The sequence below is a fragment of the Emiliania huxleyi genome (genome assembly GCF_000372725.1).
Source record: "Emiliania huxleyi CCMP1516 unplaced genomic scaffold EMIHUscaffold_65, whole genome shotgun sequence".
Taxonomy (NCBI): domain Eukaryota; phylum Haptophyta; order Isochrysidales; family Noelaerhabdaceae; genus Emiliania; species Emiliania huxleyi.
The window spans coordinates 115,569-133,173 of NW_005197128.1; the positions used below are offsets into that span (position 1 = coordinate 115,569).

Sequence of the window (17,605 nt, forward strand, 5' to 3'; positions counted from 1 at the left end):
GTGTGCCCTGAGGTGTGTGCCGCTCCTCACGCCTTTCGGCAACGCGACGCAGGCTCGATCGCTGCTGCTGCGGCGGCGAGAGCGACGGCGACGGCGACAGCTGACGTATATGTCGGCCTTCGCAGACGAGCTCGACGCGCAGCTCGACGAGATCCGGTTCGGGGTGCAGGCGGTGACGCCGGCGTCCCGCGATGGCGCAGGGGCCACGGCAACCGTCACGCTGCTGGAGGGCACCACCATCGACGTCTCCCTCAGCCACCGTGGCGTGCGTTCGGGCGACAGCGCACACGACTCGGTCAACAGCCTGCTCCTCAACCTCAGCCCGTGCTTCGCCGCCGCCTTCAACCGGTCGCTCGCCGACGCGCTCAGGGCAGTGGCGGAGGAGAGCGGCGCAGAAATGGTGGCTGACGTCGAGGAGGAGGAGGGGGCGACGGAGGAGCCCTTCCCGCTGCTGCCGATCACGAGCCAGCAGACGCTCGCCAACATCCGTAGCCTCGCCGCCGACGCACGGACTGTCTTCATCGCGTCGTACCCCAAATCGGTGAGTCCGCCCCGATCGTGCAGCGTCACCGTACTCCCCTCGCCAGGCTCCGGTCCGGTGGTCGCCGCCCGCAGGACGCAATGCTCCTCACGAGCGCTAGCGAACACGCACACGTTTCCCGTGAGAAGCGGGAGGTTCGCTCCTCCACTCAGCTGCTTGATGCTGTCAGGGCACTACCTGGCTCCAGAACGTGGTGTACCAGCTGGTGACCGGCGGGGCGGAGCTCGACCACATCTCGACCTTCTCGCCCTTCCTCGAGGCGGACCGCACGTGGGCTGACGGCGGCCGCGTCTCGGATCCGGCCGCTTCCCACCACCAGCGGCTCGGCTGGCGAGCCTTCAACACGCACGTGCTGCACGCGATGCTGCCGGCCTCGCCCGCCGCGCGCCTTGTCTATGTGGTGCGCGAGCCTTCGGACGCCTGCTGCTCGATGTGGCACCACTTCTCGCACATGGCGCCCGAGGACGGCGGCTTCACCGGGAGCCTGGAGCAGTGAGTGACCGCAGATGCTGAATACGGAGTTGTGCTTTCAATACGGAGTTGTGCATTCCGACACAGCGCTCGAGAGGACACGTTCTCAACAGCACTTGTTCAGTTGTATTCACTGTATCCGTAGCCCTCTCGTGCTGCGAGTGCACGGCACGAGGCCGCACCCACTCCCCGACTCTGGTCTCTTCTCGGCGCAGGTTTGTGACCCAGTGGGTGGCTGGCGAGATCGCATTCGGGACGTGGCGGCGACACGTGGGATCCTGGCTCGCCGCCGCCGCCGCAGACCCGCGCGTGCTCCTCCTTCGCTACGAGGACATGATCGCGGACCTCGCCGGCTGCGTGGCGCGTCTCTCGGCGCACCTTGGCCTCGGCTACTCTGACGCGGAGCTCGGCAAGCTGCTGCCCCGCATGACCTTTGCGTGGATGAAGGAGCACGAGGCCGCCTTTGCGCCGACCAGCGTCGCGTGGGTCGACAAGGCCGACGGCTTCTCCTTTGTGCGGCGCGGCAAGGTGGGCGGAGGGAAGGAGGACCTCACGGCCGCGCAGCGCGAGGCGATCGAGCGGGCGTGCTGGTGCGCGGACGACTGCTACAGCGCCGTCATCGGCAAGGAGCACACGCTCGCCGGGCTGTCTCCCTGATTGGAGAACCGGGTGTCGTTTTATGGAGTCAAGCAATTTCGTTTCATTCGCGCCTGCGCGATTTTGTTATTGAGCGCCATGAAAAGGAAACCCGTCTGGCACTTTCCGCCGCCGGTGTGTGTTTAGTTTGGGCGGGGACCTGTTCTTTTTTACCCACCTCGCACAGTAGAGAGTTTATTTATTTATTTATTTGGTGTGTTTGGATACCGCCTCGAGTTGCCGTCGTACACGGCCCGATTCACGGCTCATATAGAAACTCTCATAGGCCTCACATGTCAGCTCACAGATGACACACACAATCACACAAGAGAACACAACTCTCACGATCGTCCTCAGACACAAAAAGCCGTAATCATCGTCATCTCCCGGCCCTTTCGGGCGCGTCCCTTTTAGGAGTTCACACTCCGCCACGCACGTCCGCTCGTGCGTCCCACTGGCATCCGTCAGGCCTCACTCCGCTCTTTGCCGAAGCTCATCATGTCCACAGCCACCATCCTCCAGAGCGACTTCCTCAGGTTTGGGGACGGCACCCATGATTCCATCGCTGGCGCGGGCGTGAGCGGCTCGACGGACGCCCTTCGACAGCCCTTCACCCGCATTGACGGACAGTTCACGCAGCTCAGCTACTCAAGCTATCCAATGAGCGTTGCGCTTTCCATCGGAGGCGTGCAGCAGGAGGATTGTCTGCGGGACAGCGCAAGCACACAGACGGCCGATTTCTCTGGTTTTTTGGAGGACGAGGACTTGGGCGACGGGCGCCGCCTCGGCCACGGCACCATCTCTACCTCGCAGACGTGCGCAGTATCAGGCGAGGAGGCTGGCACCACAATATCCCTCACTCGAGCCTACAGCCTCCGCGCGCCCTCCTCGCGATCACTTGCGGTGAGCTTCACCGTCTCGGCGTCGGCTGGCAGCGCTCGCGATGTCCGCATCTGGTGGGGGACGCGCGATGATTGGGTTGGGGAAACCGACCAGCCGGCAAAGGCGGTGGGGGATCTCACGAGCGATGGCACGTTCGTGGTGGCCACCGACTCCACCGGCAATGCAGTTCAAATTACATCGGGGTCGGAGGGCGTCCTCCTATTCAGCCCCGACGCGGGCGCCCGCGCCCTCGTCGCCAGATGTTGCACCTTCAGCAATATAGTTGCTCTCGATCCTGAGACACGCTTCAGCGGCGAAGTGAAGAATGACGGTTCGTACGGTCTCTTCCTCCCGCTCTCCGAGATCAGCGAGGGCGACAGCGCCACCGTCACATTCGCCTATGCCGCAGGCCCCGTCGCCGACCTGGCCGCGATTGGCGCGGCAGCCTATGCCGCAGCTGGTACGCCCGGGAGTCCGCCAGCGCCACCTCCCTGGCATCCGCCGCCGCCGCCTCCACCACCGCCATCGTCGCCACCGCCGCCATCGTCGCCCCCGCCGCTGCCCGAGCGACCGCCCCCGCTGCCCCTTCAGCCACCCCCGCAGCCACCATCGCCGCCTCCCGCACCGCCCTCGCCCTTCCTCTTTCTCGGCGCCGGCGCATGTCGCACAGAGAGCGGTGGGTCTGGCACCTACGATGAGCCGAGGCGAAAGGTGGGGCGGGTTGAGTGCGAGCGGCTCTGCACGGATGAGGCGTGGTGCGTTGCCTTTGAGGTGTTCACCGAGGCGGGTGAGAGCTTGTGCGAGCTCCACACCCAGCCGATCGCCACGGCAAAAACCTCGGGTCAGTGCGGCGGCCTCGACTGCAGCGGCTTCCGATGCTACGCAAAGCGTCTGCACCCGCCGCCACATTCGCCGCCAAGGGAGCCATCACCGCCGCCGTCGCCAGCGCCTCCGCCGCCTCCGCCGCCTCCGCCGCCGCCGCCGCCACCGCCGCCTCCGCCGCCTCCGCCGCCTCCGCCGCCTCCGCCGCCGTCGCTGCCGCCGTCGCTGCCGCCGTTGCTGCCGCTGCCTCCGCCGCCTCCATCACAGCCGACGCCGCCGGCACAGCCAATGGAACTCCCCGAGCTGCCATTCCTGTCCCAGATCGTGCCCGTCGTCACATCCACGGTCACAGCCACGGTCGCCGTCTCTGTCGCCGTCTCAGTCGTATCAGCGGTGGTCTCGTCGGCCAGCGCATCGCTCGCTAGCAGCATTGGCAGCGCTGGTGGGAGCGGCGCCGGGGCCACGCCGCTCGTGCTAGGAGTGCAGCGCTTCGCGATGCTGAACGGGCTTGCTGTGAACAAGTCAGCAGCACAGGCGGCGGTCGTTGGCTCCATGGCCTGGACCAAGGGCTCGGTCGACTGGTTTGGCCGCAGGGCGACGGCTGGCGATTACGATACCGAAGCGGCGCCTCTCGGCCGGCGACTCGATGGCATATATGGGCTGGGCGGCAATGCGGCTCTGCCCGAGGGCCTCTGGGCGCTTATCGAGCAGCTCGTCACCACCGCGATCGCCCTTCCCCTTGTGCTGCTGCTCCAATACACCGGCGAGATAAGCTGCGGCCGAGATAACATGTGTTTATCCATCGTCTCTTCACACCTCCTTCCGTTAACAGGTGTGTGCTGCTGGCGCCACCGCGTCAACCGCAGCTGGTACGCTCACCAGGCGACGGTGGATCGCGCCTCGGCGGTGGAGGTCTTGGTCGCCCGGGGCTCATCGCGCTTGTCGGCGGTTGAGCCTCGCAGCTCCAGCCTTAGCTCTCCTCGGCGCCGGCGCAACAGCTCGCGCGAGCGTGAGGCTGCGGAGGCTGCGAAGGGTCCAAAATCGCCACCGTCGCCGACAACCGACGGAGTCCGCTTCATCCCGCTGCCGTCCGTCTTTGTCTTTCCGAATTTGCTCACCGTCGGCCTCAACATTTTGCTCACCGGTCTCACCGAGGCGGCGGCGGCGCTGTTGGCAGAGCAGCCAGAGCCCATCTTTTGTTGGCCTGCCTATGTCGTCCTCGGCTTTGTCGGGCTGTACGTGCTAGTGACCTTGTCGGTGGTCCTCCGCTTCTATTACGGGGGCCACAGAAAGGAGCTGTGGGTCCCTGCACGACCCCAGACGGTGGACGAGGTCCATGACCCCATTCTGCGCAACGTGCAGCGGTCCACTTGCCGCGATTGCTGGCGGAGGCTATTCAATATAATCGAGCGGTACCGAGGCGAAATGTAGCTGAGGTGTGCCGAGATTACCATGCTGCAGCTCAACTTCCCTCCGACGCCGCTTAGGCTCCTTCGAGTTGCGCGGCGAGGACGCCACAGAGCCGGCGCGGACCGAACGGCTGCTTGCCCGACCTTTCGCTCTCCGCTGGCGCGCACTTCCCAGGGACGTGTCACCTCCAGAAGTGCACAACTTTGCCCCACTCTCTTCTCCCCTCGCCTGCTCGCCGTAGGCGGTCGACCTCCGACTTCTATAGCTCCCTCTCCGCCATGCTCATCTCGCGCTCCTCGGGCGGAGGCCTCGTCGGTGTTTACGGCTCATCGCCCGTGACTTCCCCCCCCCGTGACGTGTCCGTGCATGCCCCCACAGGCCTGATTGGCATCACGTACGATTGGCTCGCCCTCGTCGCGCAGCTGGTGCTGGCCGTCCTGCTCGGCATCGGCGACGTACTGGAGTGGAACTCGAGCGCCGCCATCATCCAGGTCTGCTCGGTGCTCGGCTTCCTGCTTGTCCTCTCGCTAATCCTGTTCCTGCTCGGCCCGGGCGCAGACCGGTACGAGTGCGCTGTCACGGCCAGCAACATGCTTGAGAAGGAAGGGTGCGTGGCGATATATCTTGTCCGTGACGTGCCAATGTGTCCACAGGCCAGCCAGTACATGCTCGAGGGGCTCGCGACGACAATGGTGCTCTACTACCAGGCGGAGGACAACGGCACCGCGCTCGTGCTCCTGCTCTGTGCCATCTTCTTGCCCGTGGTCCTCCAGCTGTACGACGGCCTCATTGTCGCCGTTGTGATGCGCCTGCGGGGGCACAAGAAGGTGACCTGCAAGATGTGGGCGCTCGCGGTCCTCTCGGTAATTGTGGCGCTGCCGGCCGCCTTCCTCAAGCTGCTTGGCCTCGACACAGGCCTCACCGATGTCATCACCGACTCGGTTGAGGCGGCCGCCGACATCGCGGTGGGCGAGGCAACAGCAGAGGACGCGGACTCATCGTCGTCGTCGCTGCCGAGAGAGTCGGGCTCGGGGCGACGTTCTAGCCGCTTAGGCTTTGAACAGCCGCTATCCCCCGTCAACGAGCTGTACTAGAGACGTCTCTTGTTGCGCGAGACTGATTTTTAAAATGTAGGCGCTCTAGATATGAGAGAACGAAGCCCGCACTCTGAGATGTGTATATGAACATGTGGGGTTTTGTGATGCGTCTGACGGCTGTGGGCATAGTCGACGAGAAGATTGGTGACGTCGCCGTCAAGCTGGTATCGACATCCCGTTCTTATTACTCACATACTGTAGCTTGTAAGCACCCTGGGGCCCCTCGTCCGACACTGGCGGCGCCACGCGCCGCAGCCGCTGCTCCAGCCTCCTTGCCCTGCTCGTGGAGCGACGGCCCCCGTGCGATCACCTGCGCCCCCCCAAGGCAGCGGCAGCCATCGTACAACGCCACCGTCTGGCCGACGGCGATGTTGACCTGTTCACACGAGGGGCTGTGAAGAGGCGCCGTTCACAGACCCACAGCTACAGCCCGGCATGTTGACCGGCGTCGCGAAACGAGCGGTGTACTGCGGCGGTGGTGGCGGCTCGGTGGCGGCGACGGAGCACGGTATGGCCGGCGCGCGGTGGCGGACCCGAGCAGAGCAAGCGAGGGCAGAGGGGGAGGCACGCGAGTCCAGCTGGCCGGGGGGGGAGCCGCTGATCCAGGCCGCCTCGCCAACCTCGAGGGTGTGGGTGAGCAAAGCCGGGTGAGCGGCGCCCTCACACATGAAGAGCGTGTCCGTCTCGAGACACTTCTCGGCGACGTACCACCGGCCGCCGAGCCCGCCGACGCGCGCGCGCTGCCCGTGCGTGTAGAGCGAGACACCCTGGTGCGTGCCGAGCACGCGCCCGCTCTCGACGCAGACCAGCGGCCCCGGCCGCTGCGACGGCAGGGAGGAGCGGAGGAAGCGTGGTGTACGAGTACCGTGACTGCGCACGAACGGTATCATTATTGGATCACATTGTGATCTACCTGCGGCGGCAGGTAGGAGCGGATGAAGTCGCGGAAGCGGCGCTTGCCGACGAAGCAGATTCCCATCGACTCGCGCTTGCCTAGAAAGAAAGACAGGCGGCCTGAAATGAAAAGCACAGAAGCAGGTCCCCGGGTGTCTCGCTTGCCGGCGGTGTGCAGCTCGGCGGCGGCGGCGAGCGCGCGCACCTCACACAGCAGAAGACAGATGAGCCAGGGAGAAGACAAAGGAACGAGGCGGCGAGCGAGCGCACTTTGCGTGATCATACAGAGAATGCTAGCGAGACTACGATTTTCATGCGGCGCGCGCGCACCTCGCGCTTCCTGAGCTCGCCGAGCGGGAAGAGCGACCTGCGCAGCGACGCCTGGGGCACCGCCGCCAAAAAGTACGTCTGGTCCTTGTCCGCGTCCACGGCGGTTAGCAGCGCCGACCCGCCGGCCTCCGAGTGAGCCACGCGCGCATAGTGGCCGGTCGCCGCCCAATCTGCGCCGAGAGCGAGCGCGTGCGCGGTGAAGCGGTCAAACTTGATGTGCCTAGGGGAGGCTTGGGAATTCTCTGGGAGAGCTCCCGACAACGCGATACTGCTCGCGAGACGGGTCGGAGGCCGGTTGCACGCGACGTCCGGGTTCAGAGTCGCTCCTCTAGCGATGCCCGCCACAAACGGCTCGAAGACGTCCGACCAGTACTCGCGGACGAAGCTCACCGCGTGGAAGCCGATCCCGAGCCGCTCGCACACGCGGCGCGCGTCCTCGCGCTCGCGCTCGGCGCACTCGCCGTCCGTCCCTTCCTCGGCGTGGTCCCAGTTGCTCATGTGCACGCCAACCACGTCGTGGCCCTGCCGCTTGAGCAGCAGCGCCGCGACCGACGAGTCGACGCCGCCCGACACGCCAACGGCGACGGTCGCCAGACGCCGGCCGCCACGCCGCCCGACACACAGGACGCGAGAGCGAAACATTTGTGCTGGAATCTTTCAAATTCTTTTTGCAGGTAGGACGGAGGCAGCTGCTGCTGCAACGAGGAAAATAAAAAGCTGATATCGAGTGATAGCTGGCCCCAGCGCTGTCTTTGTAGCCTGGCGTTTGTGCCCCGTTTGTGCCGCGTCCCGTGCCCGCGAGTTCATTTTGACCGCGCAAGATATAAAGGGTGGCTAAGGGCTCTGCCCGCAAGGCGCCCGCGTCGCAGACGCGGTACCATTGACAAATCTGCAATATACCCCCACACGAACAAATAGCAAAATCCGAATACCGTGCACAAACTGCGTGATCTGGGCCGTGGACGGGCGACGGGGGCAAGCCTTCAGCTCACATTATTGGTGCAGCCGGCCTAGTCGTGCAATTCACGTTTACGACGACTAAAAATGCTTCCCGTGCGAAAAACAAACTCGGAGGCACACCACCGAAAAGGGCTCGGCGAGATCTATCGATTGGCACTATTTCCGAAAAATCGACTAGATTTTCCTCCCCCGGACCTCCCCTGCGCGCCGCAGGCGAAGCGAAATTCGGCTGCCTGCGTCGGTCTGCGCTCGATCTGGACTCGGTCTGGGGCACCTATACAAGCCCAAGCATAAGTGAGGCTTAGGGCGCTAGGATTGGTCGCCAGGACGCGACAGAGACCGGCACCGGTCCGCATCACATCCTACCAACCCACATCAGCACGCGCAGATCGGGGGGGTGGCTTGCGCGCAGCCAGAGCTGCGAACGCAGGCGGATGCGGCTGCAGGTTGAGAAAGCCGTCTCGAGCGGCCCAAGTCAGATCACCTGCGCCGCGCGCCAGCGGAATGGGAGGAAGAATGTCGGCTCTCGTGCAACCGCAGTCAGCAGCATGCGTACACACCTCTCAACCGAGCAACGGCTCGAGGCATTGCCTGGCGGCCGCAATTTTCTTTGCCTTGGCCAGATCCGACGACGGCGGCGTCGCCTCCGGCTCGAGCAGCGCCACCCGCGCCTCATCCGTCGGGGCGGCGAGAGCGGATGCGGAGGGTGAGGCGGAGGTGAGAGGCGCAGCAGGAGAGGCGAAGAGTCAGATGTGGTGGCGCCGGCCGACGAAAAGCGCAGCGCGTCGCTGATGAAAAGCGCTGACGCGTCAGCTGCTGAGCTTCCTGCTTGTCGGAGAACTCGTCGGCTTCAGCTCCGGCGCTCTGAACGCAGCAGAGATGCCATCTCCCGCGCGACGCAGCGAGAGTGGTCGCACCGAGGACCAAACGCACCTACGAACGCATAGACACGGCCGGAGACGGGTCAGTCGTAGGCTGCTCATGTGTCCTCGATGGATGGGAGGGGTCTGGGCGCAAACGATTGGACAGAAATGGAGCTAAAAAAGCGCGCGTATCCCGTCGTCACGCTCGACTCCGCGGCGCTCCAGGGCCGGATCGCGGTCGAATCTGGCGATTCGGCTCCAATCGCTGGGTGCTCCGGACCGGTCCCGATGGTGTGGGCACCGCGGACGGCGCGCGGCGCCCTCATGCGGGCCGTGCATAGGCGGCGGCGCGCACCAGTGGAAGATGCGCCTTTAGGCCGGCTGCACCAATACGCAACAACAACAACAACAACTCTCTCTCTCCCAATACGTAAAATTGAAGCCAAGAACGTCCGCCAAATCCGTGCTTTCGTGCTTTCGGGAGCAAGCAACTGAGGGAAAGCCGCTGATCGAGCCCAGCGTGCCCGCGGCCGCCTCCCGCGCAGCACCGCCGCTGGGGACGACACGCTGCGGAATCGGATCGAGCCCATGCACCGGGCAAAGAAGGACGCTGCAGAAGCGGTTGGAGAGGCAGCCGGCGTCTGCCGTCACAACGAGTCCCAGCGCTGGTTGGACATGCGCGTCGGCTCGCCCGAGGACTGCCGAGCTCTGCAACCGAGGAGAGTGAGGGTGCGCCTCCCCTCACTGCTGGCCTGGCTGCGCACCGCCCCACAAAGCACCCCCTCGAGCATCTCTACAAGTACAAGTGCAAGGGCGACCTTCTCCAAGTCGTCAACGCGCCCGGCGGCTCTGGCAAGACTTTAGCCTTGGCCACCCTCCTTGCGGAGCAGGAGGAGATCCGCTCTCGGTCGGCAACGTGGCAGCTAGTCGAGGGACTCGGTAGTTGTGACCCCCCTGAGTGAGTGAGGACAGGAGAGAGAGAGCTTTTGTGGTGCTGGTGTACGCAATAACGGGACAGGGTGCTTGTTCTCTCCATCTCCCCTTCTAGCTCTTAGCATGAGCTGCGCCCTGTGTCCGACCCCTTTTGCGCAGCAACACCTTAAACTTTTAGGCCCTCCAAATTCGGGTCGGAGCGTAGCGGAGTGGGCCCCGAGTTTGAAAAGGGCGACGGACGCTTGCGTCCTAGCCTCCAACAACGCCTCCCCGGCGCAGAGGGGCCCCCGGAGGGATGCTCAACCGCTCCACGCCACGCCGCTTGCGGCGGTCCTATTCCCAGCTCCGTGCGTTATAGGAATCCTATGTCTTACTAGCCCCAGGCGCTGGCTCTCGCCTGCACCTGGTTCGCTCGCCAGCGCTGGCTCTCGTAGCCAGCGATGAGGCGACCTGCTGTGGCGCTCGCTGCTGTTGTGACCCTTTCGATCTTTATCCTCCTCTCCTCCAACCCAAACCGCCTCTCGTTTCTCTCTCGAAACCCCGCCACTGGCTTGCCGCCAGCCCGCCGGCTTCAGCGCCCGCCGCGCCCTCCTCGCAGCCCGCCGCCGCCACCGCCGCCTCTGTTGGGCGCAGCTTCCTCCGCCTCGCCTGCTGCGACCGCGCTCCGAGCCGAGCCGTCACGCCACGGTGACGCGTCCGGCCCGCTGCGAGTGCCTGCGGAGCCGCCAGCGGCCGATCGGCGCACTCCGCCAGTCGTCTACACTCTCGGCGCTGGCGAGCACAGCGCCGAGCTGCGCGAGGCGGTGCAGGCCTGGCGGTCGGGCGACACGCGGCTGGCGCCGGCGGAAGGCACCGTCCTCCTCCGTCCGCTTCGCAGCTCCGCCACCGCCGCCGCCGCCACCGCCGCCACTGCCGCTGTCCTGCGGCCCGCCGCGCACCGTGCCTCCGGGCAGGAGGGTGGAGCCACCTACTGCCGCTACCGGCTCGAGGTGACCGGCGTGCGGAACGCCGCGGACCCGCTCACGCTCGGCGTGCAGCTAGGCGAGCCGCGCATCCTCTGACCTGTCTCGGACCCTTCCCTGAGCCTTCTCGCTAGGTGTGCAGCTGAGCGAGCTGCGCCTCTTCTCGGGAGGGCGGCAGGTGGCGCGCTCCTGAGATGATGCCTTTGCGACATCTCGGCCGCATCTCGGCCGCATCTCAATAGGTGCGGCTCAGCGGCGCAAAGTCGCTCCACGCCGACGGCCCCGAGGCGCACCAACATGAACTAATTATAGTAACTCAACCTACCAATGAACTGATTCCCCGCCGACGGCCCCGAGGCGCACGGCCCTCGCAACGCGATCGACGCGTCTCTCGCGACCAAGTAGCTCGACGCGCGAGCCTGCTCGGGCGATCTCGGCAAATCTCGGGCGATCTCGCCCGGTCTCGCGACTAGGTGGCTCGATGCGCGCGTGCTGGGGCGGGGCGGCGGCGGCAGTGAGTCGGCGAGCTCCTCGACGCTGGAGGTGGAGGTGGAGGCGTCGGAGCTGGCATCGGGCGGCGAATCGCCACCGCCTACGGGGTCGTCTGACCAACGTGATCAGTAGACCAGTGTTGCTCCTCAGGCGCTGCGCCCACCGCCTACGAGATCGTCGCCGCGGCGGACTTCCCTCAGCGGGACCCGCTGCGCTGGAGCCTGTCCGGCCTGCCGCAGGCGGCTTCATCTCCGGAGATTTTGCGAGATCAGACGGGATCAGCCGAGGTCAGCCGAGGTCAGCCGAGGTCAGCCGAGCCGGTCTGTCGCTTGCCGCAGGCGGGCGGCCGCTGCGTCGAGGGTGCGGGCGGCTGGGTGAGGCTCGACACGCAGGAGCCTTTCTCGGGCAGGCAGCCCTTAGTGCCCGGCTTCGTACGGCCGCGAGCTGAATCGCTGCTGAGCTGCTAACAGTGAATGACTCCTCGCCATTAGGCTTCCGTCCCGCCTCACTTCTTACGGCCGGCTGCGCCTCCCCGCCCGCCCGCTCTCGCTCGAGTCGGTCCTCTCGCAGCTGGACGAGTCAGGACCGCTCGCCGCCGGCACACACCGCCGGTCGAGGACGTGTCACGGACGTGTCACGGACGTGTCATGGAGCGGGTGTCATACACAGGGTCGCTCGGCGCCGGCAGACTCTTGGGCGGCACGCAGGAGCACGAGCCGGCGGCTGCAGGCGGGGGCGGGGAGGGGCGAGGGGCGGGGCCGGCGCTCTTGCTGCTCGACCAGCTCGGCGGCGCCTCCGCCGTCTGGTCGGGAGCTGTCCCGACGCTAGGAGCCTTGGAGGGCGGCGTGTGGGGTTTGCGCGCCTCGGCGCGGGTCTCGGCGGTGGCCGTCTACTTCGAGCCCGCACCGCACCGCGGCGACCAGTACTAAACAGCCTCTCCTCGACCGCTCGTAGGTGACCGTCTACTCTGAGCCCTCCTTCCGCGGCAACTGGAGCGTGCTCGCCCCCCCGCCCGGAGGCTACACGGCGTCGCTGCCGGATGCGAACGTGCGTTCCCTCACGGTGGAGGTCGCCTCGTCGCACGCTGCTCCATTCATTGCCGTGAGCGGTTGGCTCCTCAACAGGTGGACTTCGCCTCCTCGGGCGCTGTCCTCCTCTCGCGGAGCAAGGGCGGGCTGCGGTCCGCCGTCCAGCTGCCGCGCAGCGTCGCGGACTTGCAGCCCGCGGCGCGGGGGGTGTCGCACCTCTGCCTATGCGGCGGCGTCTCGGGGGCGCTGCTGTACGGCCGCGCGGGCTTCCGCGGCCAGCCGAAGCTGGTTTGGCGGCGCGGCGGCGCGGCAGCGGCGGAGGGGCGCGGCCAGTGCGACGGGGGCGGGCGCTGCTGCGAGGAGGGTGCGGCGTGCGCCACGGTGCGCGGCCGCGTCGCCTCTGCGCGACTCGTGCTCGACGACGAGGTATGAGTGAGAGAGAAATCAGCTCTGCCTAGCATTCTCATGCTTCATTGTGAATTGTGGCTCGTGGTCGGCGACGAGGCGCTCGTGCAGGGGTCGGACGGAGAGATGGCCGCCGTGCCGCTGCCCGGGGCAGCCGACCGGCGGGGCGCCTCCCCGCGGGCCATGCTCGTGTGCCTCGGCCGCGCGGTGGGGCGGGCGGAGCTCTACCCCCGCGAGGCGTGGCGCGGCGCGCCGACTGTCGTCCTCCGAAGCTCAAGTTGCGGCCCGCTGCCCGCCGGGGCCGGGGCCGACGCATCGCGAGAGGCGGCTGTGGCGTCGATCCGGCTGCGGGCGGCGGCGGAGGGGCAGGCGCTTCGGTGGGGGTGGCGACGACGATTAGAGTATGGGGATGGCCGACCGTCTGGATGGCAGCAGGCGCTTCGGGCGGGCGAGCGGCTCGTAGCTCCCCCGAGCGGCGTGGTCTTGCCGCTGCGCGTTCCTTCGGCCCTTCCCGAGGGCTTCCCTCCCTCCCTGCGCGAGGGAGCCACACGGCCCTTGCGCAAGCACAGCAGCGCAAGAGCTGGTTGGTTATGACGGAGCTGGCGAGCTGATAGGCGCCCACGGCCACTTCACCGCCTACAACCCGTCCCTGCTCTCGGGGGGCGGCGGCGGCTTCACCCTCGTGCTCCGTTTCTCAAACTACAACTTTTGCGACTCCGAGGGGCCAAAGCTCACCTTTGGCGACAGCCTTGGCGGCGGTCTCGCGGCCCCGCGACCGGAGGGATGACTCGTCGATCAACCAGCAGGTGACAACTTGGCCGCGGCGGGCGGCGCGCTGATGAGCTTCGTCGCGACGCTCCGCGTGCGCGGCGCGACGGACAGCACGGGCGAGGGGTGGTCGGTGTGGCACGAGGTGTCCGCCCTGTTTCCGGTCTCGGAGGCGGCAAGCGTGAGCGGGCCCGAGGACCCTCGTGCCATCGCGTGGCGGGGCGGCGTGCTCGTCTTCCTGTCGGTATATCTCCCCATATCTCCCCATATCTCCCCATATCTCCCCATATCTCGATGGCGGCGTGCTCGTCTTCCTGTCGGTGCACAAAGGCGCAGTGGCGGCAGACCCTTGGCAATCACTCACCGCCCACTCCTTGTCCTTAGGTGTGGGAGTCGACAAAGACGCAGTGGCAGTACGCGGTGCTCCTCCCGCGCCGAAGCGGCGGCGGCGGCGGCGGTAGTGGCGGCGGCGGCGCCGCCGCCGCCGCCGCCGCCAACGGCAGCGCGCGCGCCGTCCGGCTCGAGGTGGACCGGCTCGTCGCGAAGCAGCTGCTCTGCTGGCTGCCTCAGCTCGAGCACGACGGCGAGAGGGAGTCGCGCGAGAAGAACTGGTCGCCCTTCAAGCTGGGCGGCGCCCTCTTCGCCGAGTACTCGCTCGAGCCTCGCCTCGTGCTGGCGATCAACGAGGAGACCGGGGTGGGCACGCCGCTGCTGCCGCTCTCCTCCTCGCCCGCCGCCACCGCGTGGGTCCGCAAGCTCGGCCCGGCGTCTGGGTGAGGGTGACAGCAGAAGAGAAGCGGTCATGCTTCATGAGTAGGTCCGCAAGCTCGGCCCGGTGTCTGGGGGCACGCCCGCGGTGCACGTGCCGGACGAGGGCGTCTTCATCGCCCTCGCGCACACAAAGCTCTTCAAGAAGAAGAAGTCGTCGCGCACGGCGACCCAGCGGATGGTGTACAAGCACTTTTGGCGCACCTCCGAGGCGGAGTAGGCAGCCATCAGCTTGACCATGTGGTCACCGACCAGTTGGGTTGCCAGGTACACCTTCGAGGACGCGCCGCCCTTCCGCGTCATCGGCACCTCGACCCCCTTCTCGCTGCCGACGCAGAGGGCCCAGGTCCCGTCGATCCAGTTCGCGACGGGACTGCAGCGAACACTGAACGGCTCGGAGCTCGATTGTGTCCCGCGGCGAGGTCCTTAGTCATGAGCCCTCATCAAGTCGTAGTTAGGCTCGGAGCTGATTGTGTCTTACGGCGAGATGGACTGCCACGCCACCCTCGCCTCCTTCAGCCTCGCGCAGGCGCTCGCGTCGGCGCACGGCCGCGCCAACGCGAGGCTTGCGCCGCCGCTCCTCCGCGTCCTCGCCCTCGTCCTCGAGACGGGCGACGCCGCCGCACGCCGCCTCAAGCGGCTGATGCCCCTGCTGCGTGCAATCGCCGCCGGGCCGGACGTCGCTGGAGGAGAGGAGCCGTCGAGCGGTGCCGCGACACACGCTGGCCGTGGCGCCGGCCGGGCGCCTTCTCGGAAGCTGCCCGGAGCCTTCCTGCAGGCCCGCGCCACCAGCTGACCGTCGCGCTGGCGGCGGACTGCGAAGCCGGCAGCAGCGGGCTCGGCGCCGCGCTGCAGCGCGAGGTTGCGTCGCTGCCCGCGCGGCTCGCCTGCCTCTGTTGCTCTTGGGGCGCCGTGGCGCAGAGGCGCGCCGACGAGGCGAACGGCGCTTGGGCTGTGAAGTGTTCATCATCAGTTGGATATCAGTTACCAATTGTCACTATTAGGCGAACGACGTTTGGGCTGCGCGCGTCGCCAAAGAGGTGCGCTGCGAGGTCGCGCCTTCTGACACGTCTGGCGACGGCGGCGTCCTCCGCGGCGGCGCCCACTGATTAGTTTATGAGTGTTCCTTAGCCCCTAATCAGTTCACATGTAGGCGTCCTCCGCGGCGGCGCTCACGGCGCCCTCCCGACCAAGCAGCTCAAAAAGATGGAAAAGGCGCGGGCCGCCGCGAGGCACGCGCTGCTGCAGGAGCTCAGCGCGGCGCTGAGCGGCGTGGAGTCGTTGGGCACGGCTCGCCGCAGCCGGGTCTGCGTCATCCTCTGCACGGGCGCGGTCGAGCCGCCGCCGCTCTGCGCTTGCGCGAGTGCGACACGATTGCGCAGCGAGCCGACGGAGTCTCCTCGAGCGGCGGCGGCCGCCGTGCTCCGCCACGGGGGCTACCAGGCGCTGCTGGCGGCGGCGGCGGCGGCAGAGGCGGCGCCGCTCTCCCCGCTCGAGGCCGCGTGCACGGTTCGGCTCGCGCACCCGCAGACGGTCCTGGTGAGCGCGAGCCCTTCTTCGGCCGTCAACGAGTCGAACGCGGAGCTGATGACGCTGCTGCGCCTCTCAGACATTCTGCTGGCGCACTCGCCCGAGCAGCAGCGGCAGCTCGCCCCCTTGGGCGGGCTCGTGTGGTCCAAGCGACAGCCCACAACGCGGTTCTTGGAGGCGCTGCAGCAGCGGGCGCTGCACCGGACGCGACAGCGGGTCCCCTCGATTGGCAGCGACCGGGCGTGCAGGAGGTTGTTGTCTGCTTACTGACATGAAGTGCGGTCACGTTAAAAAGTAGACAAAGTGTGCTCAACCAGCGATCAGCTCCCTGGGGCTGGGCCTGCCGTGCGGGGATGCCACCACCATCGCCCAGGGGATACGGACAGGGCCACGCATAAAGGGTGTGGACCGCGGTGAGTTGAGGAAATCCGGGGACGCGACCCACTTCGCCACAGACGGTCCCGCGCCTCGCCGCTACGTATGACGGCTACACGACCGCGGCTCGTGTGCGTGTAGCCGTCTTTGTCCGGAGTGAATACTCCAACGCGCTCGTCGGTGACGGTGTCCCCGGATTTCGCCGCGCTCGGCGAACCTCGACAGCGCCTTCGGTGGCATGCAGCTCTTTGCGCCTGAAGCTTGGAGAGCAGCTCCTCTGCTGCTCACACGCTCTGCACAGATGGCACAGCCTACTGTGCGGCTGCCACAGCTGTGACAGCGATGGGCTCGCCCTCACTGGCCCTCAGTCACTTGTGCTGCGGCTTGTGTGAGCGACACTGCTCGGCGACTGCCGGCACACTGTGAGACCATGGGTGTGAGGTAAAACCACGCTACCAGCGCTTGGTCACATCAGCCCCGAGGTCAGATCTTTCTACTCTGTTGATGACAAGACTTGTCTACCGGCACACTGTCCTGGGGTGTCGACGGGCCCCCGGGAGCGACGGGGGTGCTCTTGGGGGGGGTCCCCCCAGTCAAGGGGGTCTGGGGCGCAGCCCCAGGTAGCCCGCCGCAGGCGCCGATTTTTGGGGGCTTTTTTGACTGATTTTCATGAGGTGTTGCTCCTATTTTGGGACCAGTTGAAGCCTAAAAATGGCTACAAATACAGTCACAGCAGCTGCTCGTCATGAGCTGCTACTGTGTGGCAGAGCCCAGGGAGAGGGCTTTCAGGAGCACTATTCAGTATGATCCAGCTCAACGTTGCGGAGTAATAAGACTGTTCCGTTGCCGTGAGCGGCCGGCGGCCGGCGGCGGCCGGTGCGGCACGCGGAGCACTCCGTGAGCGGTGACGGGTGCGGACGAGCGAATGAGAGGTCCCTTTCAGTGAGAGATAGGCAGTCCTAGTCCCTAACAACACATCTTCCACAGATAGCGACCTCTCATTCGCTCATCCGCGCCCGTAACTGCTAGTCGGGGCACTCCCGGCGTGCGGCCCGGTCCCGGTCGTCACTCCCGTTGCTCGTGTTCACACCGTCAGAACTCAGCTCCGCTAAGGATCCAGCGTCTGAGACTTGGGCATCTTACACAACTTTTGTAGTAGAGCACAATGGCACCCTTGCATCAAGTGCATCACTTCATTGATACACCGTATACCGACCCCCGTTTTCGGCCGCCGCGGCCGGAGAGCACCCCCGTCGCCCCCGGGGGCCCGTCGACACCCCAGGCACACTGTGAGACCATGGGTGTGAGGTTAAACCACGCTACCAGCGCTTGGTCACATCGGCCCCGAGGTCAGATCCTTCTACTCTGTTAGTGACAAGACTTGTCTACTGGCTGGAGCCGAGCAGGAGGTCCCGGCGCACAACCCCTGGTCAACTCA

At 66.4% G+C, this 17,605-nt stretch overlaps 5 protein-coding genes across 5 annotated transcripts; 3 read left to right on the forward strand and 2 right to left on the reverse strand.

Moving 5' to 3' along the window:
* Positions 1 to 109: 109 nt before the first annotated feature.
* On the forward strand, positions 110 to 1,734 carry EMIHUDRAFT_452602 (hypothetical protein; the record flags this gene model as incomplete). Its single annotated transcript, XM_005762990.1, has 4 exons — positions 110 to 541; positions 616 to 675; positions 711 to 1,033; positions 1,228 to 1,734. The coding sequence occupies 4 exons, from the start codon at positions 110 to 112 to the stop codon at positions 1,667 to 1,669; spliced, it is 1,257 nt and encodes a 418-aa protein (XP_005763047.1). The 3' UTR covers positions 1,670 to 1,734.
* Positions 1,735 to 2,146: 412 nt separating this feature from the next.
* Positions 2,147 to 5,856, forward strand: EMIHUDRAFT_215347 (hypothetical protein; the record flags this gene model as incomplete). The annotated part of the gene is made up of 6 exons (XM_005762991.1): positions 2,147 to 2,990; positions 3,201 to 3,419; positions 3,705 to 4,143; positions 4,219 to 4,779; positions 5,004 to 5,077; positions 5,141 to 5,856. The coding sequence occupies 6 exons, from the start codon at positions 2,147 to 2,149 to the stop codon at positions 5,854 to 5,856; spliced, it is 2,853 nt and encodes a 950-aa protein (XP_005763048.1).
* Positions 5,857 to 6,025: 169 nt separating this feature from the next.
* EMIHUDRAFT_437795 (putative tRNA methyl transferase) lies at positions 6,026 to 7,730 on the reverse strand. Its single transcript, XM_005762992.1, has 6 exons — positions 7,376 to 7,730; positions 7,084 to 7,303; positions 6,919 to 6,958; positions 6,773 to 6,852; positions 6,303 to 6,680; positions 6,026 to 6,235 (listed from the first exon to the last, which is right to left on the reverse strand). Exons 1-6 carry the CDS (start codon positions 7,723 to 7,725, stop codon positions 6,044 to 6,046), a joined length of 1,260 nt encoding a protein of 419 aa, XP_005763049.1. The 5' UTR covers positions 7,726 to 7,730; the 3' UTR covers positions 6,026 to 6,043.
* A 346-nt stretch (positions 7,731 to 8,076) lies between these two features.
* Positions 8,077 to 9,232, reverse strand: EMIHUDRAFT_215349 (hypothetical protein; the record flags this gene model as incomplete). Its single annotated transcript, XM_005762993.1, has 3 exons — positions 8,077 to 8,093; positions 8,612 to 8,714; positions 9,110 to 9,232. The coding sequence occupies 3 exons, from the start codon at positions 9,230 to 9,232 to the stop codon at positions 8,077 to 8,079; spliced, it is 243 nt and encodes an 80-aa protein (XP_005763050.1).
* Positions 9,233 to 10,188: 956 nt separating this feature from the next.
* On the forward strand, positions 10,189 to 16,062 carry EMIHUDRAFT_452604 (hypothetical protein; the record flags this gene model as incomplete). The annotated part of the gene is made up of 20 exons (XM_005762994.1): positions 10,189 to 10,868; positions 10,936 to 10,979; positions 11,044 to 11,088; positions 11,159 to 11,202; positions 11,275 to 11,414; positions 12,122 to 12,174; positions 12,248 to 12,340; positions 12,418 to 12,609; positions 12,838 to 12,984; positions 13,127 to 13,185; positions 13,267 to 13,484; positions 13,533 to 13,738; positions 13,879 to 13,914; positions 14,020 to 14,241; positions 14,312 to 14,443; positions 14,483 to 14,669; positions 14,721 to 14,969; positions 15,041 to 15,331; positions 15,416 to 15,681; positions 15,760 to 16,062. Exons 1-20 carry the CDS (start codon positions 10,280 to 10,282, stop codon positions 16,060 to 16,062), a joined length of 3,516 nt encoding a protein of 1,171 aa, XP_005763051.1. The 5' UTR covers positions 10,189 to 10,279.
* Between the last annotated feature and the right edge of the window lie 1,543 nt (positions 16,063 to 17,605).

What these genes read in the sequence shown, in the direction of transcription:
- EMIHUDRAFT_437795 (XM_005762992.1), bottom strand. Translation starts at nt 7,725, where the DNA reads ATGTTTCGCTCTCGCGTCCTGTGTGTCGGGCGGCGTGGCGGCCGGCGT. An exon ending in CCGGACGTCGCGTGCAACCG is followed by an intron (nt 7,304 to 7,375) that starts GCCTCCGACCCG and finishes AGCCTCCCCTAG; the next exon opens with GCACATCAAGTTTGACCGCT. An exon ending in GCTCCTACCTGCCGCCGCAG is followed by an intron (nt 6,681 to 6,772) that starts GTAGATCACAAT and finishes CTGCCGTCGCAG; the next exon opens with CGGCCGGGGCCGCTGGTCTG.